A 17,154-nucleotide genomic window follows, 5' to 3' on the forward strand; every position below is an offset into this window, starting at 1 on the left:
GGCCGGAACTCGGCTTTTGGGAGGGAGGGGACCGAGAGTGGTTGAAAGCGGGGGAGAGGGTGTCCCCGGCTTTCCTTCCTGTCTGAGGCGCTTGCCTGGGGGCATCGCAGGCCTCGGCCCGACAGGGCGGGTGGCGGCGGCCGTCCGGCGGCAGGAGCGCGGCCTACATGGCGCCGCAGGGCAGACGAGGAGGGGCACGATGCCGGGGGCCGTGGTGGAGGGGCACAGCCCGGGAGGCCCGCCCCCGCAGACCGCATGCAAGGCCCCTTGCCGCCATTGCCGCCGCCCGCCATGGCGCAGACGAGTCTGGGGAGAGTCGGCCCAGGCTCTCCGCCCGTGGGGATGTGGGGGGATGGGTAACCCATTCCCGCCCCACCCCCACCCCCCCTTCCCGCGCTTATTCTCTGGAGGCGAGACAGGAAGCCGCGCGGCCTCCGCGACATGGCGTCCAGCCTCAGCCGCCGCAACACCACATGGTGCCGGCTTTCTGAGGGACGTGCTCGCTGTCTTTGAGGGTCGGAGTTTCCTCAGGAAGTGGCTCCTTCCCGGGTCCCTGTGAGGGTTGGGGTGGTGTGTTCGTTGGGGGGGGGACGGAGAGGGGCCGCGAAACAGGCGTTTTGGAGGCACGGCCTGCGAGCTGAGGGGGAGGCCGCGGCGGAGGCGCCTTTGTGGTGGCCCCTCGTGCAGGCCCTGGTGGTGGTGGTGGCGGCGCCCTCGTGTGGCAAACTCAGGCACAAGCCCGCCTGGCGCCAGCATTGCCGCCCGAGGCTGCCGTGCGCTGCCTTGCTTCTAGGGGACCACAGGTTTGAGCAGCTGAGGAATTTTTGACTCGGGGCGACATTTTTCCTGTCGAGGTAAACCAGGAGCTTGAAATCAAATGTACATACAGTCATAGTCTTCGGGGCCTACATTCATGTGCGTTTTGATGGATGGATGAAGTTGATTCGCCACCACCACGAGATAACTCTGAGCACTTGACTACCATTAAGTCACAAATGCGTTATAGACCATGTGTATTTATTGATAGTATAATTATTATTCTCTCCAGTTTTAGAGGTAAAGAGGGGAAATGTATATACAATTTATATTAGTACATAAGTTGAAATAAAATTTATAATTACATGGAATTTGTCATAATTATTTGTGTCGTGTAGTTATCCAAGTTAATAATCACAATGAGTTTCTATACTTTACAATAATTTTTCCTCCACTATCAGAGGAAAAGAGGGGAAATGCTAATAGCTTATTAATTTTTCTGATTATAAAAGTAACATTAACTCATTTGAAAGTAATAAATGGAAGAAAGTAGAGGTCCACCTTAGTCCTGACACCTGTTAAAATTTTGATGTATGTATGACCTTCCAGATTGTTTTTGTGCATGTATTGCATACAGGTAGGTAAATTTTATTTTACAAAAATTGTACCATCCTGTATACTATTTTACAACCTGGCTCTTTCCCTTAATATAGTGGACATTATTTCAAAGGTAAATTTCAAATAATTTTGAATATAATGTTAGAGTATACGATTGTACCATTACTACTTTTAGCAAATTCTCTTATAATGAATAATTTTTCTATATTAAAACAATATTGTAATGAGTATTTTTGTGCAGATGTTTTAATATGCTTATTCTATTAATTCCTTGAAATAAATTGCCAGGAGCGGAATCAGAGTTAAGCCCATTTTATAACAATTTTAAGTTATACATCTTTCCAAGTTACTTTTGATAAAGCATATACCAGTATATATTACTATTAATGACATGTAGAGTGAACTACTCTCCAGTCTTTCCAACGAGAGGTATTATACTTTTCTAAGTTGCCAATCTAGTAGCTGCAAAATATTTCACTGTGTTGACGTGCTTTGTTATTAAGTGAAGTTGAAGTTTGTCGTTAGCTTTTAAAAAATTTTTTAATAAATTCTGAACCCACCTTTCTATTTGGAAATTTATAACTTTTTCTTAATGACTAAAAGAACACTATATTAATATTAACCCTGTCACACATAGTAGAAAAAAAATACAGTAATGATAAGGAGGTGTCTTTATTCCTAAATTCGATGGAAATGACTATAATGTTTCAATTTTAAGCCTGGTGATTGATGGCTTAGAATTAGCTACAAAATAAGATTATTCTATTGTACCTGGGTTTATTAAAAATTTAAAAAGTAATGCTGTGCTTTATCAAATGTTTTTTCAATGGTGAGTTACAATAATATATTACCTAGTGAACCATCCTTGCATTTCCAATATAAACTGTACTTAATTGTGTGGGTTTTTTTTTTTTTTAATATACTGCTGGAATTTTGCATCTCTGTGTTGGGGGCATGAGTGAACCATCTTAATCAGATTTTGTTATTCAGATGGTATTTAGTAAAATGCATTGAGAAATATATTTTTTCTTTGAAATTTTTTTTAAAGAAAAACATTTGACTTTTCTTTCTCTTCCACTTCCTCTTTTACTTACCATTGTTTCTGTCTTGGTGTCACCTCCCCCCGCCCTGCACACAAATTATAAATTATCTGTTTCTTTACAATTTGAAAAATCTTCTAGTGAAACTGAGCCAGGAATCAAGTGTTTTCTTAAGATTGTCTTTAAAAAGTAATATTTCTCTAGAAAGTCATTTCATCAAGATTTCAAAATTTACTTCCATAGAGTGTATACATAGTGTTCTCTTACAATCTCTGGTCATATCCCCTTTTTCACAAGTAATGTGTTGTTTTGCTTTCTTGCCCTTTTTCTTGCTTAGTTTTAACCAAGATTGTTCGTTTATTGTTTGGATTCCCCCCACCTTTTCCCTCCAAGAGTTTACTGTTGGATTTACTTAAAAGGTTTTATTCTGATTTACATTTCCTATTTCCTTCGTTTTTGTTTTTCTTATTAGCTCCTTTCTGTGGATATAACTGATGATACAAATTGTAGAATTATTTTGGGACAGTATACATAGACCTCATTTTGCTTGCATGTAGACATAGTATTTGAATGAAATAATATCAAAGAGATGCCATCCCAGGAGCTTTAGTAATGATAAGTTTTTTTCAGCTTTTAGTTATCTTTGTCATTTGGTTATCCAACTATAATAGAGAATGTATTACTGTAAATAGCAGTGATGAGAATCGTGTATATGATAGCATACAAGTTCACCTCCATTTAATATCTCACATTACTCATTTCAAAACCCACCAACTACTTGAAGGTATAATTAAGAAAAATAATTACTTCTTATATTTAATTTATATGCAGCTTATTTTCTGTATGCTATTTTTTTTTTAAAGATTTTATTGGGAATTGGGAGGGAACAGCATTGGAAATCGGGGAAAGGGAACAGACAAGTTGCTGTCCTTTTGTTCTTCAGTCTAGTTGTGGAGGACGTCGCTTCACTGGCCCATGTTGGCACCATCATTGAGCTCTTCCCAGCTGAGGCAGATCGGTCACTGGCTGCTGGATGGCCGCTCACGGTGGCTCTTGGCAGCTCACGCTGGCTGCTGGCTACTCACAGTAGCTCACAGCAGTTCACTGCGGCAGGGGCTGCAGGTCATGACGTCGCTGGTGACTCACGGCAGCCCAGCTCCAGGTCGAGGTGGTGTTCACCTTCGTAGCTGTAGAGAGCGCAGTGTCACTGGCCCGCATGTGGGATCAGTATCGGGGCCCTGCTGCTCAGAGCTGGCATCCCAAGCCAACGCCTAACCAGTGTGCCACTGGGCCGGCCCTGTTTTCTGTATGCTGTTGATGGCTAAGATTAATACTTGAAGACAAAACTTTTGCTTTAGCCTAAGCATTCATTTGTGCAGCATTTTTGGCAAGAGTTTAAGAATAACTAAAGGTTGTCTATTGGTTATTGATGCTGTATATGTAAATTATAATTATATATAAGTACACACACAGTAAGAGTTTAAAAAAATCCCTGCTGTTCAGTCTTGTTAAAATGGAGTACTTTGCTTACTTCGTTAGCTTTGAGCGCCACCTGCTGACTGAGGACTAGGACATGATAGTGCCTTAATTTAAGACGTTAGGACACTAGTAAAATGATTTGATGAATTTTATATATTTAATATCCCAATTAAACAGGCAGCCAATTTGTACACCCAACTCCAAGCCAAACTTACTATACTATCTAATTACTTTTTTTTCTTTTTCTCAAATTACTGGTTTGTTGTCTCGAGTATTCATTTTACTTTAGTAAATAATGAAAATTAGAACTTTCCTTTTCAGTTCTGGTGACCTAATAATAGGGTTTCTCAGCTGTGACCCTATTCAAATTTTGGGCCAGATAATTTTTTGTTGTGGGTGTCTGATCCTGCATTATAGATGTTTATTGTATCCCTGGCTTCTATCCACCAGGCACCAGGAACACCACTCAGTTGTGACAACCAAAAATGCCCTGGCCTGCAAAATCTCCCTTGGTTGAGAATCTATACATTATCATAGCCCCTTATAACCTGGCACAGTTTTCTGGCCTGATGTTACACCTCTAAATTAAAATAGATCCCATCTGTTGTGATTCACAGATATATAACACTGTAAATAGTTTATTAGATAAAAGAGGGTATCCAAAGTTCATCTACAAATAAAGGGGAAATTGAGAAGGAGAAAAAAAACGTATGGAAGTTTCGGAACCACTGTTTTATTTGTGTTTTGGAATTTTGAATGAGCTAATTGAAAGGGATTGGTAAATTGTTTATAACAAAGGGAAATCTAGTCAAGTTCTAAATAATTCAAGATATGTGGCTTCTGTACTATAGTCTCATTTAGAAAAAAATAAAATTATAAAACAATGTTTATGGGTTTTTTGTTTTATAGTGGAAAAACTTTAGAAATCGTTTTTTACTCTGTTGCTTTATAGTCATGAAATATCACTGTACTCTAGTTAAAGGAAAAGAATTAGGAAGTATTCAAATAGAAACACAAAATAGCAATTATAAGCACAAATTAATATAGAATAGCCAAAGTGCTCACATTTGGTTATTTGACAATTTTTTTATTTCATCTCTAATTAGTATAGCAGTTTGTAGAATGTTAAATTTATCAGTAATTTTTAGCATCTAACAAAATAGGAACTCTATTTCTCATTGTTAACTAATGTCTATAAAAATGACTGCTTATCTTTTTAAAAATATGTATCAGTTCGTTTCTTTTGTCCTTATTTTCCTCCATATAGTTGTAATAGCTTTATCTCTCTCTCGCAGTCTTTTGTACTTACCTCTTACAATTAATAAGCGTTTTATGAGTTTCAAATGAGCAGATGCGCCATAAAATAACTTCCTTGAAGTTCCAAATCAAATTAGTTATAAATTAATAAAATATCTACAAAATAAGTAAGTAAATAGTAAAACCAGGAAATAAACGTATTTTTAATCTATTGAAAATAAATAAGTCACTAACTTACATCGGCATACCACTTTATACTTTACAAAATGAATTCACAGATATTATCTCACTTTATTCTCAAAGCAATTTTTCCAAATATAAACAGCTACCAAGTAAGTGGCTTATAACCTAGTAAGGGACATGAACCTGCATCTCCTGACTAAATCAATTTTGTTTCACTGTGCTATATTGCCTTTCCAATATATATGTTACCAGTAAATTATACTTCAGAAAAATTTGCATTAACCTTTGTGTAGAAAGACTAAAGATGTAGTTCTGACCAGAATCCAGAAAAATAATAAGTTTCATATATGAGTCTCTTTTTCTGAAAATAAAGATAGCATGATTTGTATTTATTAGCCCACTATGAAAATTGGAATTATCAGTAAGACTGATTTGGTGTAATTCAAGAAGAAAAATGTTATTTCAAAAGATACTTTGAATGCCTTAGCATTAGAGAAAAGGATGACAAGCCTTCAGCAGGAGATAATGGTATGTGAGCAAATAAAGATTTCATGATCATTTCCAAAGTAAAGCAGGCATACAGCACAGGGAGTATTATAATTTTAAAAACCATGTTAATTTTGGTGAATAGAAAGATGAGGCAAAAAAATTGGTTTAAAACTTTGATGTTTGTATTCTTTTTGATGCAGTTCTTTTTTAAAATTTTGTTTACCTTTTTAAAAGATTTACCAGGGCCGGCCGAGTGGCGCGATGGTTAAGAACTGGCTAGGGACACCAGAGGGCCCCGGTTCGGATCCCACATATGAGGGCCAGTGACACTGCCCTCTACAGCTAAGATGCTGAACAACAGCTCAACCTGGAGCTGGGCTGGGCTGCCGTGAGGCAACGGTGTAGGCTACAGCCCCTGTGGCAGTGGGTTGCCATGGGCTACTGTGTGTGGCCAGCAGCCACAGTGAGCGGCCAGCAGCCGCAGTGAGCGGCCGTCCAGAAGCCGGCGACTGATCTGCCTCGCCCTGGAAGAGTGCAATGATGGTGCCAGCTTGGGCCAGTGAAGCAACGTCCTCTACAATTAGACTGAAGAACAAGACGACAGCAACTTGTCTGTTCCCCTTCCCCCAATTCCCCAATAAAAAATCTTAAAAAAAAAAAACATTTACCATGCTTCTTAATAAGTTTTATAAAGTGAAAATTTGCTGATTGGCATAAAATTTGCTTATTTGGTTGGGTGATTTAATTTCATTTTTTTACCAACCTGATCTTTCTTATTACTTTTTACCAGTTCACATAGTATTTTCAGAAACACAATATAAAATCAGTATTCTGCCACAGACTGGGTTTACGAAAGTGCTATATCCTTTTGTTAAAATAGCATACTGATCTATTCTGATTGCTTTACACCTTGAGCCTGAAGTAAGCTGTATTGATAAGTAATTTACAATGAAAATATATGAATATGTTTTATACTTGAAAAGCAAAAATATTTCACATCATGTGTTTTTTACCTGTATACATGTTTATACCTGTGTATCTAAGTGATGATACCTGCTTTCCAAATTACAGTCTGCTGCAAATTCTGAGACTTCAAACTCAACCATCTCCAGAGAGGCCAGCACCCAGTCCTCATCAGCTGCGACCAGCCAAGGCTATGTTTTACCTGAAGGCAGAATCATGCCAAACACCATTTTTGTTGGTGGAATTGATGTTAGGGTATTGTATTCATATTTCATTCATTTAAAAAATATTTTGTAAATAACGAGATTTTGGCCTTTGTTGCAAATCATAAGGTTTTTTTGTACTTTATGTAGGTTTGGAATTAGTTTATGTTTAACTTGTGTGAGGATTAAAAACATCTTTGATAAGAGCTTCAGGTATTTGGGGGGTAGTTGGGGGAGATACTTCCACAATATCAAATCTTTAATACTATAATTGAAAATTTTGAATGCTGAATTTTTACTCTTGAAGTCAAATTCTTTTCCATAGATGGATGAAACCGAAATTAAAAGTTTCTTTGCTAGATATGGCTCAGTAAAAGAAGTGAAGATAATCACGGATCGAAGTGGTGTGTCCAAAGGGTAAGTAAAACATGTTCAGTATAAATTGTAAAAAACATCTGAACCGTACTGTCTGTAGAATATCAGAGAAGAATTCTGAACTGGTATTCTTACACTTGTATAAATGAAATTTGTTGCTTTGTTAATTTCTTTCATGTAAAGAATAAAAGTTTTCTGCCAGCTCTTCTACGTAATAGTTTTCCTAGTATTTGTATTTAAATATTTCCCATTTTCGTTTCACATAAGTGGATTAATCAATTTTATCAAAGAATTGTTTTCTTTGCACATCTCACAGTATCTTAAATTTTAACCATCTGGCCATAGATAATAAATTCAGGTTCATAAATAGGAATTTTCTGTTAATAAGGTTCCCACATTACCTTACTTGTAAGGAAAAAAGGAGTAATGTATATAGAGGATCTATCTTGTACATCTTAATATTTATCTCAATATATTCTTCAACCTTTATCATTAACACTTTTGTCAGTTATTTCATAGAATACTAAAAGTTTTAAACCATTTACTTGTAATGATTTTATACTTCATTTATCTGCCTTTTTAGCTATGGATTTGTTTCCTTTTATAATGACGTGGATGTGCAGAAGATAGTAGAAGTAAGTAATCTTATGGAAAAATCTCTTAACTAGGATATGGATGCAATGTTTACTGTTGTTGAATATAGTCAGTTTTGTATAAAATATAGAAATTGATACATTTCTTTTTTGAAATCCAAACTTAGAATTATCTTACATAATACCTTGGAATTCTATCTTACATAACTTGTCAGAATTTATTTTTGATTGGGCACCTAGCTTCATGAACTAGAGACAGTGTAAAAGGTTTTGATCAAATTCCATGATACCTCTGGACACTTGAGTAGTGAGGGCAAGGTGCTGATAAATTTTGATTTAGTAGGTTCTTACCACTGATGGTCTCTGACAGCAGAAATTTTAGAAGACTTGGGATGCTTACCAAAGTCTTGGAAGTAAAGACTTGGAAATTAATGTTAGTTTTGTTACTGTTTTATTTTCAGTCACAAATAAATTTCCATGGTAAAAAGCTGAAACTGGGCCCTGCCATCAGGAAACACAATTTATGTGAGTAGAGAAAGGAGTTTTTCTTGTTGACACCTGTGTACCTTTTCAGAGAATTAAAAATATGCTTTGTTTTCTTTTTATTCTTTAAAAAGGTGCTTATCATGTGCAGCCACGTCCTTTGGTTTTTAATCCTCCTCCACCACAGTTTCAGAGTGTCTGGAATAGTCCAAACACTGAAACTTATATGCAGCCTGCAACTATGATGAATCCTATAACTCAGTATGTTCAGGTAAGAATTAACCTACGTTCTTCCTTTATTCATTTTGGAGATCTTATAGATGAGGGTACCTTAAAAGTAAACTAGTCTCACTTCTTACTCTCTGTGGAATTATATCTACAATTTCCATAATAAGTGATAAAACTGTCCCTGTTTGAATACTTTGAGTGATGGGAAATCTGTTTTTTTAGAAATCTGTTGTTCTCAGTGTTCCTTATTCTAACCTAAAATGTGCTTCTAAATAGTTTGTTTTTATCTTAGAGCTGACGTCTATAGCCACAAAGAGCGTATCTCTTCCCTTTTTTCCTCCTGTATGATAACTCCAAAAATATTTGAAGGCAGATTTTCTCATGTGTCTGCCTGGTAAATTCTTCTCTAAGGTTAGCAATTTATCTAGCTATTCTTTATTTTCAGTAATTCCCAGATGCCTCCCCATATAAATTGCTGATTTCTGGATGTATCCTAGTTCTAGAATGGATAGGTTTCTGATGACTTAACTGTATTTGTAAAATCTATAAGTAGCATATAATTTGGTCCTGATGACTTTAATATTTGAAGTGGTATTTGGAATATTTACTATCTCCTCTAGATGAAAAATAGTGTTTATTTTCTTGGTTCATTTTACTTTCCTTCAGTTTAAAAGACATTTTATTTGCAAGAAAAGAAACAAAATAATAATGAAAACAGTGCTGCAGTGTTTCTCTTTTGTTTACATTTTCCATCTACCTGAAGTGTATGTAGGGTATATATATATTTTTACTTACTTTTCTTGCTCTAAACATGGCTAGAAGAAAAACCCTACTTGTTCCTAACATTTACTGTGAGTTATTACTTATTCTGGGTGTATTCATGTATGCTACTACCTAGATGTTTTTAATAAATATTTGTTGAAAGACTTAAGACATTTTACTGTATGTTTTCCAGTTTGAGGTATATACTGCCATTAACTTTTAGAAGTAAAATACAGAAAACCATAAAGTCTGTAAGAGGACTGTACACATTGACACATTACCCCATAATATTGTCAGAGAAATACTAAACTGCCTAAAAGTATTTCTTTCTGTAAACTTTATTTTCAGGCATATCCTTCTTATCCAAGTTCACCAGTTCAGGTCATCACTGGATATCAGTTGCCTGTATATAATTATCAGGTAATTTAAGAGGAAATTAAATGATTTACTTTGGAATATTATTGAGGCCTTTATTTACATAAATTTCCCTAATAGTTTGTCATTTAAACTAGTTAAGTATGCCTAAAATTTAAGAAAAGACTTTTTAAGGCCTCTGTATTATTGGAAATAAGGAAATAGTATTTTGACAGGAATATACTTAGCAGGAAGTTTTCTCTTGTACTGTCTTCAAGATTTGGTACTCACGTCTATATTTCAGCATGTATTCCTCCTCTTTGCTTTCAAAGAGCTGAAACACCCAGGCTGACTTTTATAAATTTTTCTGGGGGAATAGAGCATTAAATTTCCATTATTTTTTATAGTGTTTATTTTATCTGGCTACTATAGATAATAGTTCTCTGAATTTCTGCTCATAGATACAACCATGTCTGTGACCCATGATCATATCAATAGTAATAAATTCAAAGACTACTACTATCTTTGAGTTTTCCTGAACGCCAACTCCAGAAAATTGAGAGAAAGGTGGGGTTTATATATGAAAATAATAATAAAACCCTCAGGTATTAGAAACAGAAAATCTCTTTTTTCACTGTTTCTTTTCTTATAATGAGTGCAAGGAGTCTTTTATTATAATGAGTGCAAGGAGCCAGCATGACAAATACCTCAACATTGTCTATCTCATATCTTTGTGAAAATGTGTAGGTATATTTAAGTAATTCTTTCTTTCTTTTTTTTTTCTTTTTCTTTTTCTTTTTAAGATGCCACCACAGTGGTCTACTGGGGAACAAAGGACTTATGTTATACCTCCGGTAAGGTGAATTAGAACATGTACTTGCTGTTCTTTAAAGTATTTTTTTGTTTATTATATATTTCTTGACCTTTTGCCATGTCATGTATGCCTAGAAGTATTTTTAATTGCCCTCTTACATGTGTTTTATTAATTTCTTGTCAACTCAAATATATACTCGCATGGGAGAAATGGCTTTTTGTTTCTCAGGTGGTTTTTGTGTGCTTAAGCAGTGGCTGCTCTGCTTTTAACAGGTGCTCAATTACTTGTTGATAGAATATATAATCCAAGAAAGGTAGTATTAATACCTGTGCTAATGCTGATTCTATTGATTTAGAATTAATATTGAATCTGCTTCTAGTTTTCCACTTAAAAATACGTATTGACGAGAAGCAAAGTAAATGTTTTGCTGTAATACTGTTGTGTGTTATATAAGAGAAGGAGAAAACAAAAGTGCCACCTCTAAAACACAGCCTTTGTTACATTCTGTCTTTCATCGGGACTGGATATTTGAAGGATATGAGTTAGAATTCTCAGGCACTGGGAAATTTCCATTCCCCATAATACATTTTGAAGTTTCTTTTTCTTAGAGCCCTTCTGATTCTGATTATGTTGGAGCTTAAAAGTCATTTCAAAATAAGAGACTGTTTTATTGCATTTCAACTATTCAGTATAAATAAGGTTTTTGTGATAATGTAATTGAATTTCAGCATGGTCCACATTTAAACTTCCAATAATTGTTCACCAATTTGTAGATGGTTTAGAAACGTTTCTAATGTACATCTTTAATTACACTTATATCGTTTTAAATATAGGTTTATACAGCTGTTAACTACCACTATAATGAAGTTGATTCAGGAGCTGAAGTTTTGTCAAGTGAATGCTCAGTTCATGAAGCTACTCCATCCTCTGGAAATGGCCCTCAAAAGGCAAACATCTAATTTTGTTATTAATATTTTTATATTTATTCAAGTTTTAATAATGATCCTTTGAGAAGTAAGCATCTTTGCCCAAATTTAAATAAGGAAGCCATAAATTAGAGAGCTTGATTAATAAACTGATAATCCATCAGTTTATATTAAAGTTAATAAAATTTCAGGCACCCTCAAATTGTGTGTGTGTGTGTGTGTGTGTGTGTGTATGTATGTGTGTGTCTGATTCAGTATTCCTTTCTGTTTCATTTCCATCATTTTTTGTTTGTTCTTTAAACCATACTTTAATAAATATTGTATTAACATGATTTGGCAGAATGCAAATGGACAGGTTTCCTCAAGGTTCCTATTCTTCAAAAGAGGGACTAGTATGAATTATATCTATCTTGCTTACCAATTTAAACATTTACTTAGCTAAATAATAATATACAAATGTTTATGGTATTCTCTCCATAGTTCTGTGTTTTATTGAATGACTGGGAATGTGGGTAGCATTGAAGGATTTCTGTTTGTTTGTTTGTTTGTTTGTTTGTTTGTTTGTTTGTTTCATATGGGAGTTGAACCGGCAACCTTGCTGTTAAGAGTGCACATGATATCCACTGAGCCATCTGGGCAGCAGTTCACCTCAGGGTGCTGAGTTCAGCCTTAGTTGTGGGTGGGCATAGCCACTATCCCGTGTAGGAATCAAACCAGCAGCCTTGTTGTTAAGAGCACACACTGTATCCACTGAGCCATCCGGGTGGCAGCTCAGCTCAAGGTGCCAAGTTCAGTCTTAGTTGTGGGTAGGTGTAGCCCACCATCTCCAACAGGCAATCTTGTTAGGAGCACGTGCTCTCACCAGCTGAGCCTTCCTGCCACCTGTTGGCAGTTCAGTGGCAGCTCAGCTCGGGTGCAGCTCAGGCGAAGCTTACTGGCCCATATGGGAATCGAACCAGCGACCCTTTTGCTCAGAGCTCATGCTTTTAAGCAAACTGTTAACCAACTGAATCACTCGAGCGGATTTTTATCCTGAAGGATTTTTATTGTAGTGTGTAACTTTGTCCATGTGTTTCTCTGGGGAAAAAAAGGTTGAGAACTACTGAACTATATGGTGAAAAATTTCCCTGATACCTGCTTAAAATTTGAAAAATTATTAAAATAGCTTACAGTTTAATTATATTATCAGGTTTTATCCTGCATATTTTTTCTTGAAGTGTTGAAGTTTACTGTTTCTTATCTAACAGAAAAAAATAAGAGCCTTGAGAAAATATCTTAGGGTTTTACTAAAATTGAGCTTTTTAAACCAGTACTCTTATCACTAAGTCTCTAAAATATTTATTGAATTTAGTAGAAAAGTTACATACTAAGTGACATTGTAAGAATTAATTCCATAATAATTCTTTAGAAATAAGTATATGTATTTATTAAACTTTATATTAAAAATGTGTTAACAGTGAGTAAAAGGAATAGTCTTTAGATTACTGAAAAGTTCTGTGTTTCAGAAATCTGTGGACCGAGGCATACAGACGGTGGTATCTTGTCTGTTTAATCCAGAGAATAGAATGAGAAACTCTGTTGTTACTCAAGATGAATACTACAAGGTATGAAAAGAACAGTACACAGTAGAAAAAGCACATTTGTCAGTTATGAGACATCTTTTTTTTCCTGTTGTACATATATTTTGAGATTACAGAGAGCTTTTAATTGAACTCGTGGCATTTGACTGTAACCTGTTAAACCACTGTGAGTTTTACCTGGCAGTGTATTTTATGTTGCTCAAACCTTGATATAGTGTAGTTTGTTCTTAGGGTAGAAATTTTTAGCAGAAGCTGGTAATTGAAAGAGTTTGTGAAAGAAGAGAGCTGAAAGAGAATATTAGCTTGACAAAATAGAAAAAAAAATTTAGATACAGAAAGCAGAATTTAAGAGTACATGGGTATTGAACTGAAAAAAAGAGAAGAAAAGGAAAAGATGACATACCTGATCAATGTGGGGAAAGAAGAAGTAAAGTGAAGGAATAAAAAGAATTGAAAAAGAAATGGAAGTTGATTCAGAGTTGGTAAAGCGAAAGAGAATGTGGGTGTTTGAATTTAAGTTCTGTTTTCTGATCCTGGTTCTTATCCTTGGAAAAATCACGTAAATTTTACTAAGGCTTCAGTTTTTACTTGTCTAAAATGAGACATAAGACTAAAGGTCTCTAAAATTTCTTTAGTTCTGACTCTGTGAATATGGAAAGGAACTAGCTGGTCACTCCAAAGAGGGAGGAATATTTTGTGTGCTTACTAAAGGGACGTTTTTGTTGTTTTTTAATAACATGTTTATTGAGATACAATTTGAGTATAATACAATTCACCCCTTTAGAGTGTACAATTCAGTACTTTTTAGTATCTTTGCAGACCACAACCACAATCAATTCTTAGAATATTTGAGTCATTCCAAAAGTAAACCCCCTACTATTTATTGTCAGTCACTCTCCATTTCCCCCCCAACTCCTTGAGCCCTAGGTAACCACTAATTTTTTTTTTTTCTTAAGGATTGTCCTATTCTGGACATTTCATATAAATAGAATACTACAACATATGGCATTTTGTCACTGGCTTCTTTCACTCAGTATAATGTTTTCAAGGTTCGTCAATGTTATAACATGTATCGGTACTTCACTTCTTTTTATTTATGGATATGCCATTTTGGTTATTTCTACTTTTGGCTCTGATGAATAATGTTGTGAGCATTTGTGTATAAGTTACTGTTGTGGACATGTATTTTTATTTCTCTTGGATATAGAATTGCTGAGTCATATGGTAACTATATTTCAAGGAACTACTAGAATTTTTCCAAAATGACTACATCATTTTACATTCAAAGGGAATTTTTTAATCATTGCTTTGTGTCTTAAAACAGGAGACAGAGAATAGGTTTGTTTTTTGGGTTTTTTTTAATATATGAATGGACATAGGATGAAGCTTAAAGCCTTTTTTGATGGGTATACCAGGGACTTCTATAATGCAGATGAGTTAGAGCCATAGCAGGATTAAGTTCTTAACCATCTTCTCAATAAAGAATAAGCTTATTCATTTAAAGTTGACATTTGTTCTTTTATCGTTTAATTCTACATAGCACTATATAAAAGGAAAGAACTAGGGTTATATGAAAGCTTTCCTTGCCCAAGTTCTGAAGGCTAAATAGGCAGTACTTAAACAATTTGCAAAGCAGAAAATGGTCTTTAAACTTGAGTTTTCACCGGGTATTAAACAAAAGCTTCCCTTTAAACCTTCCAGAGTTTTCGTCTCTGGGCTAGGAGTCAGAAGTTGGTATTCTACAGTTGTCTGTCATCTAGACTTATTTTCATTGGCTGTTATTGTTTTAATTGAATTTGAATGCATTGGGGCAGGGCATATTCTATTTCCGTGGTAAATTCTATTCTGTTGTCTTAATTTCAGCTCCTTCATAATTTTTTATATCCTGCCTGATGTATGAAGATAGTTGTGACCACTTTTCTGACCTTTCACCTAAATAGGATATTACCCTGTTGACAGTTGTATAATTTTGAGAAGTAACCCTTGTTTATATGACAACTGAATTTAATCCCTAGGAAAAGGGCACAGTTACACTAAATATGTAGAGAAGAAAATACTATTATGTTATTAGTGGTTTTCTAGGCTTCACTCCTCTTTGCAAGGTCTTTCTGTCTATACATCTGCAGGCAACATAAAAAGAAAGGAAATTTTTGCATATATATTTAATTTTTCACTTCATTTCCCTAAAGAATGATTTATTTTCATCACAGGTGAAGGGTATGTCTTTAAACATGCCAAAATTTTTATCTTTTTATCTAAAAGCATAGGATTTCACATTAAAGTCAGTGCTGTTCTCAGACTGTAATTTCTACCAGATACACTCCTGTTAGTGAAAACAGTACTTTTGAAAATTACATGCATTTTTCACCAGCTATCTTTGGGTCATCACTGCCAAATCATTAGTTAAGAATTTACATAAAACAATACTGATTCTAAGCCCTCTGTTTCTGAGTTGACCAAGATATCTTTTTAAACTAAATTGTTGTATAAAACTAGTCATTGGTGTACATTTGTTATCCCAGAGTACAGGAATATTTCCCAAAAAGGATCACTTTTCTCTCACTTGTAGTTTTTAAGCTCAAAATAAATGCATTAATTATTTTGCAACTCTTTTAGCCATAATAGAAATTTTTCAATGAAGTAAAAAGGACTGTTTTCTCTCTTTTCTAGGATAAAAGAGTCCATCATTTTAGGAGAAGTCGGTCAGTGCTTAAATCTGTTTGATCCTCTACTGACTTTCTAGACTCATTGGGAGTTGCTGGTTTTGAATATTAAGAAGAGACAAAGTTTTCCACTACTATAGAAATTTAATTTTGAATGTATTGATACATCACATTCATACTATACAAATTGTATTAGATTGCCTAGTTTTATTTTACATTGAAACTTTTTCATTAGATGTTTGTTTAGAAACTGGTTCTGTGTTCAGTATATAGTTTAAAGTAAAAAAAAACCAATTGAGACTGAAAGGAATAACTTTTAAGATTTATCTGTAAGGATTTTTTTTTAATTGAAATTGACATTTGAACAGTTTAAAAACAAATGCTGATTTTCAAAAAATTGTTTTAAAAAACCCACTGTTTTGAAAGGTCAGAATTTTGAGTACAAGCATTCATTTCTCCGGCAAGTACCTGTGAATAGTACAATATTGTGCTTTATGATTTGTCTAGAAATTTACCACAAAGAAGAGTTTTTAAAACTGCATTTTTAATCAGTGAAACTCAATATATAGTTAGCTTTATTGAAATCTTCCTTACCTAAACCCAGTAAAACCAATTCTAAACAGTCTAATCAGTGGGTCTTATGTTTATTAGTTGGAAATATTTTATCTTTTATCTGGAATCCACACATAGATATTGTATTTGATTGGGATGGTAATTAGGATAACTAAAATTCTGGACCTAATTTTTTTTTAAGAATCCAAGACAAACTAAACTTTACTAGGTACATAAGTTTTTCAGTAAGTTACCATTCTCCTTTTTTTTTTAAGAAAAAATTTTCCTTGAAATGCTAAACTTAATGGCTGTATCTTAAATTGTGCAAAATATTGGTAATAAAGAATGCTGAAGCTTTTTTATGTCACTTAAAGGTTATAATCAGAGTATCTGAAAGGAACTGTTTTTATAAAAACATTAAAATATTAGTTATTTGTTAAAAAGCAAATAGATTTTGATTTTTGTTAAACTATTATATTTTCTTTTTTAAAGTAAAATATGTCCAAGAGAGTCAAAAGTAGTTTTAGCATTTCTAAATCACAAAAATTGTTTAGTAATCATATCCCAAGAATATACTAGAGTCAAGAGTTAACATTTCATTTCTACATTAGCTAGTCTCATTAGACATTGTGTATCGTGACAACTAGAGCACCAGAGCTCTTTTGCTGTACCCACAGTCTTGCTTTTCTAGCCTGTAACACCATTTTTCCAGGAAACTTACTCTTAGAATAAGTGATAGAAAGATGAGAAGTAATAGCATGAGCAATTTGAAGGCTAAACCTTGGAATGATAGCAACAGAATTATACTTTTCTAAGGGAAACATTTATAGCAGCAG

The 17,154-nt window shown here is 34.8% G+C and overlaps 1 protein-coding gene across 1 annotated transcript; it reads left to right on the plus strand.

Annotated features, from left to right (window-relative positions):
• Window positions 1-441: 441 nt before the first annotated feature.
• Window positions 442-16,676, plus strand: DAZL (deleted in azoospermia like). The gene is given in 13 exon segments (XM_019667142.1): window positions 442-476; window positions 624-732; window positions 735-767; window positions 6,894-7,040; window positions 7,314-7,405; window positions 7,947-7,998; window positions 8,418-8,481; window positions 8,574-8,710; window positions 9,778-9,849; window positions 10,587-10,637; window positions 11,431-11,544; window positions 13,029-13,127; window positions 15,774-16,676. Coding segments are annotated over 13 exon segments (1,059 nt in total). The 3' UTR covers window positions 15,828-16,676.
• Window positions 16,677-17,154: the final 478 nt, after the last annotated feature.

The sequence above is a fragment of the Hipposideros armiger genome, unplaced genomic scaffold, assembly GCF_001890085.2.
Source record: "Hipposideros armiger isolate ML-2016 unplaced genomic scaffold, ASM189008v1 scaffold_486, whole genome shotgun sequence".
NCBI classification, from domain to species: Eukaryota; Metazoa; Chordata; class Mammalia; order Chiroptera; family Hipposideridae; genus Hipposideros; species Hipposideros armiger.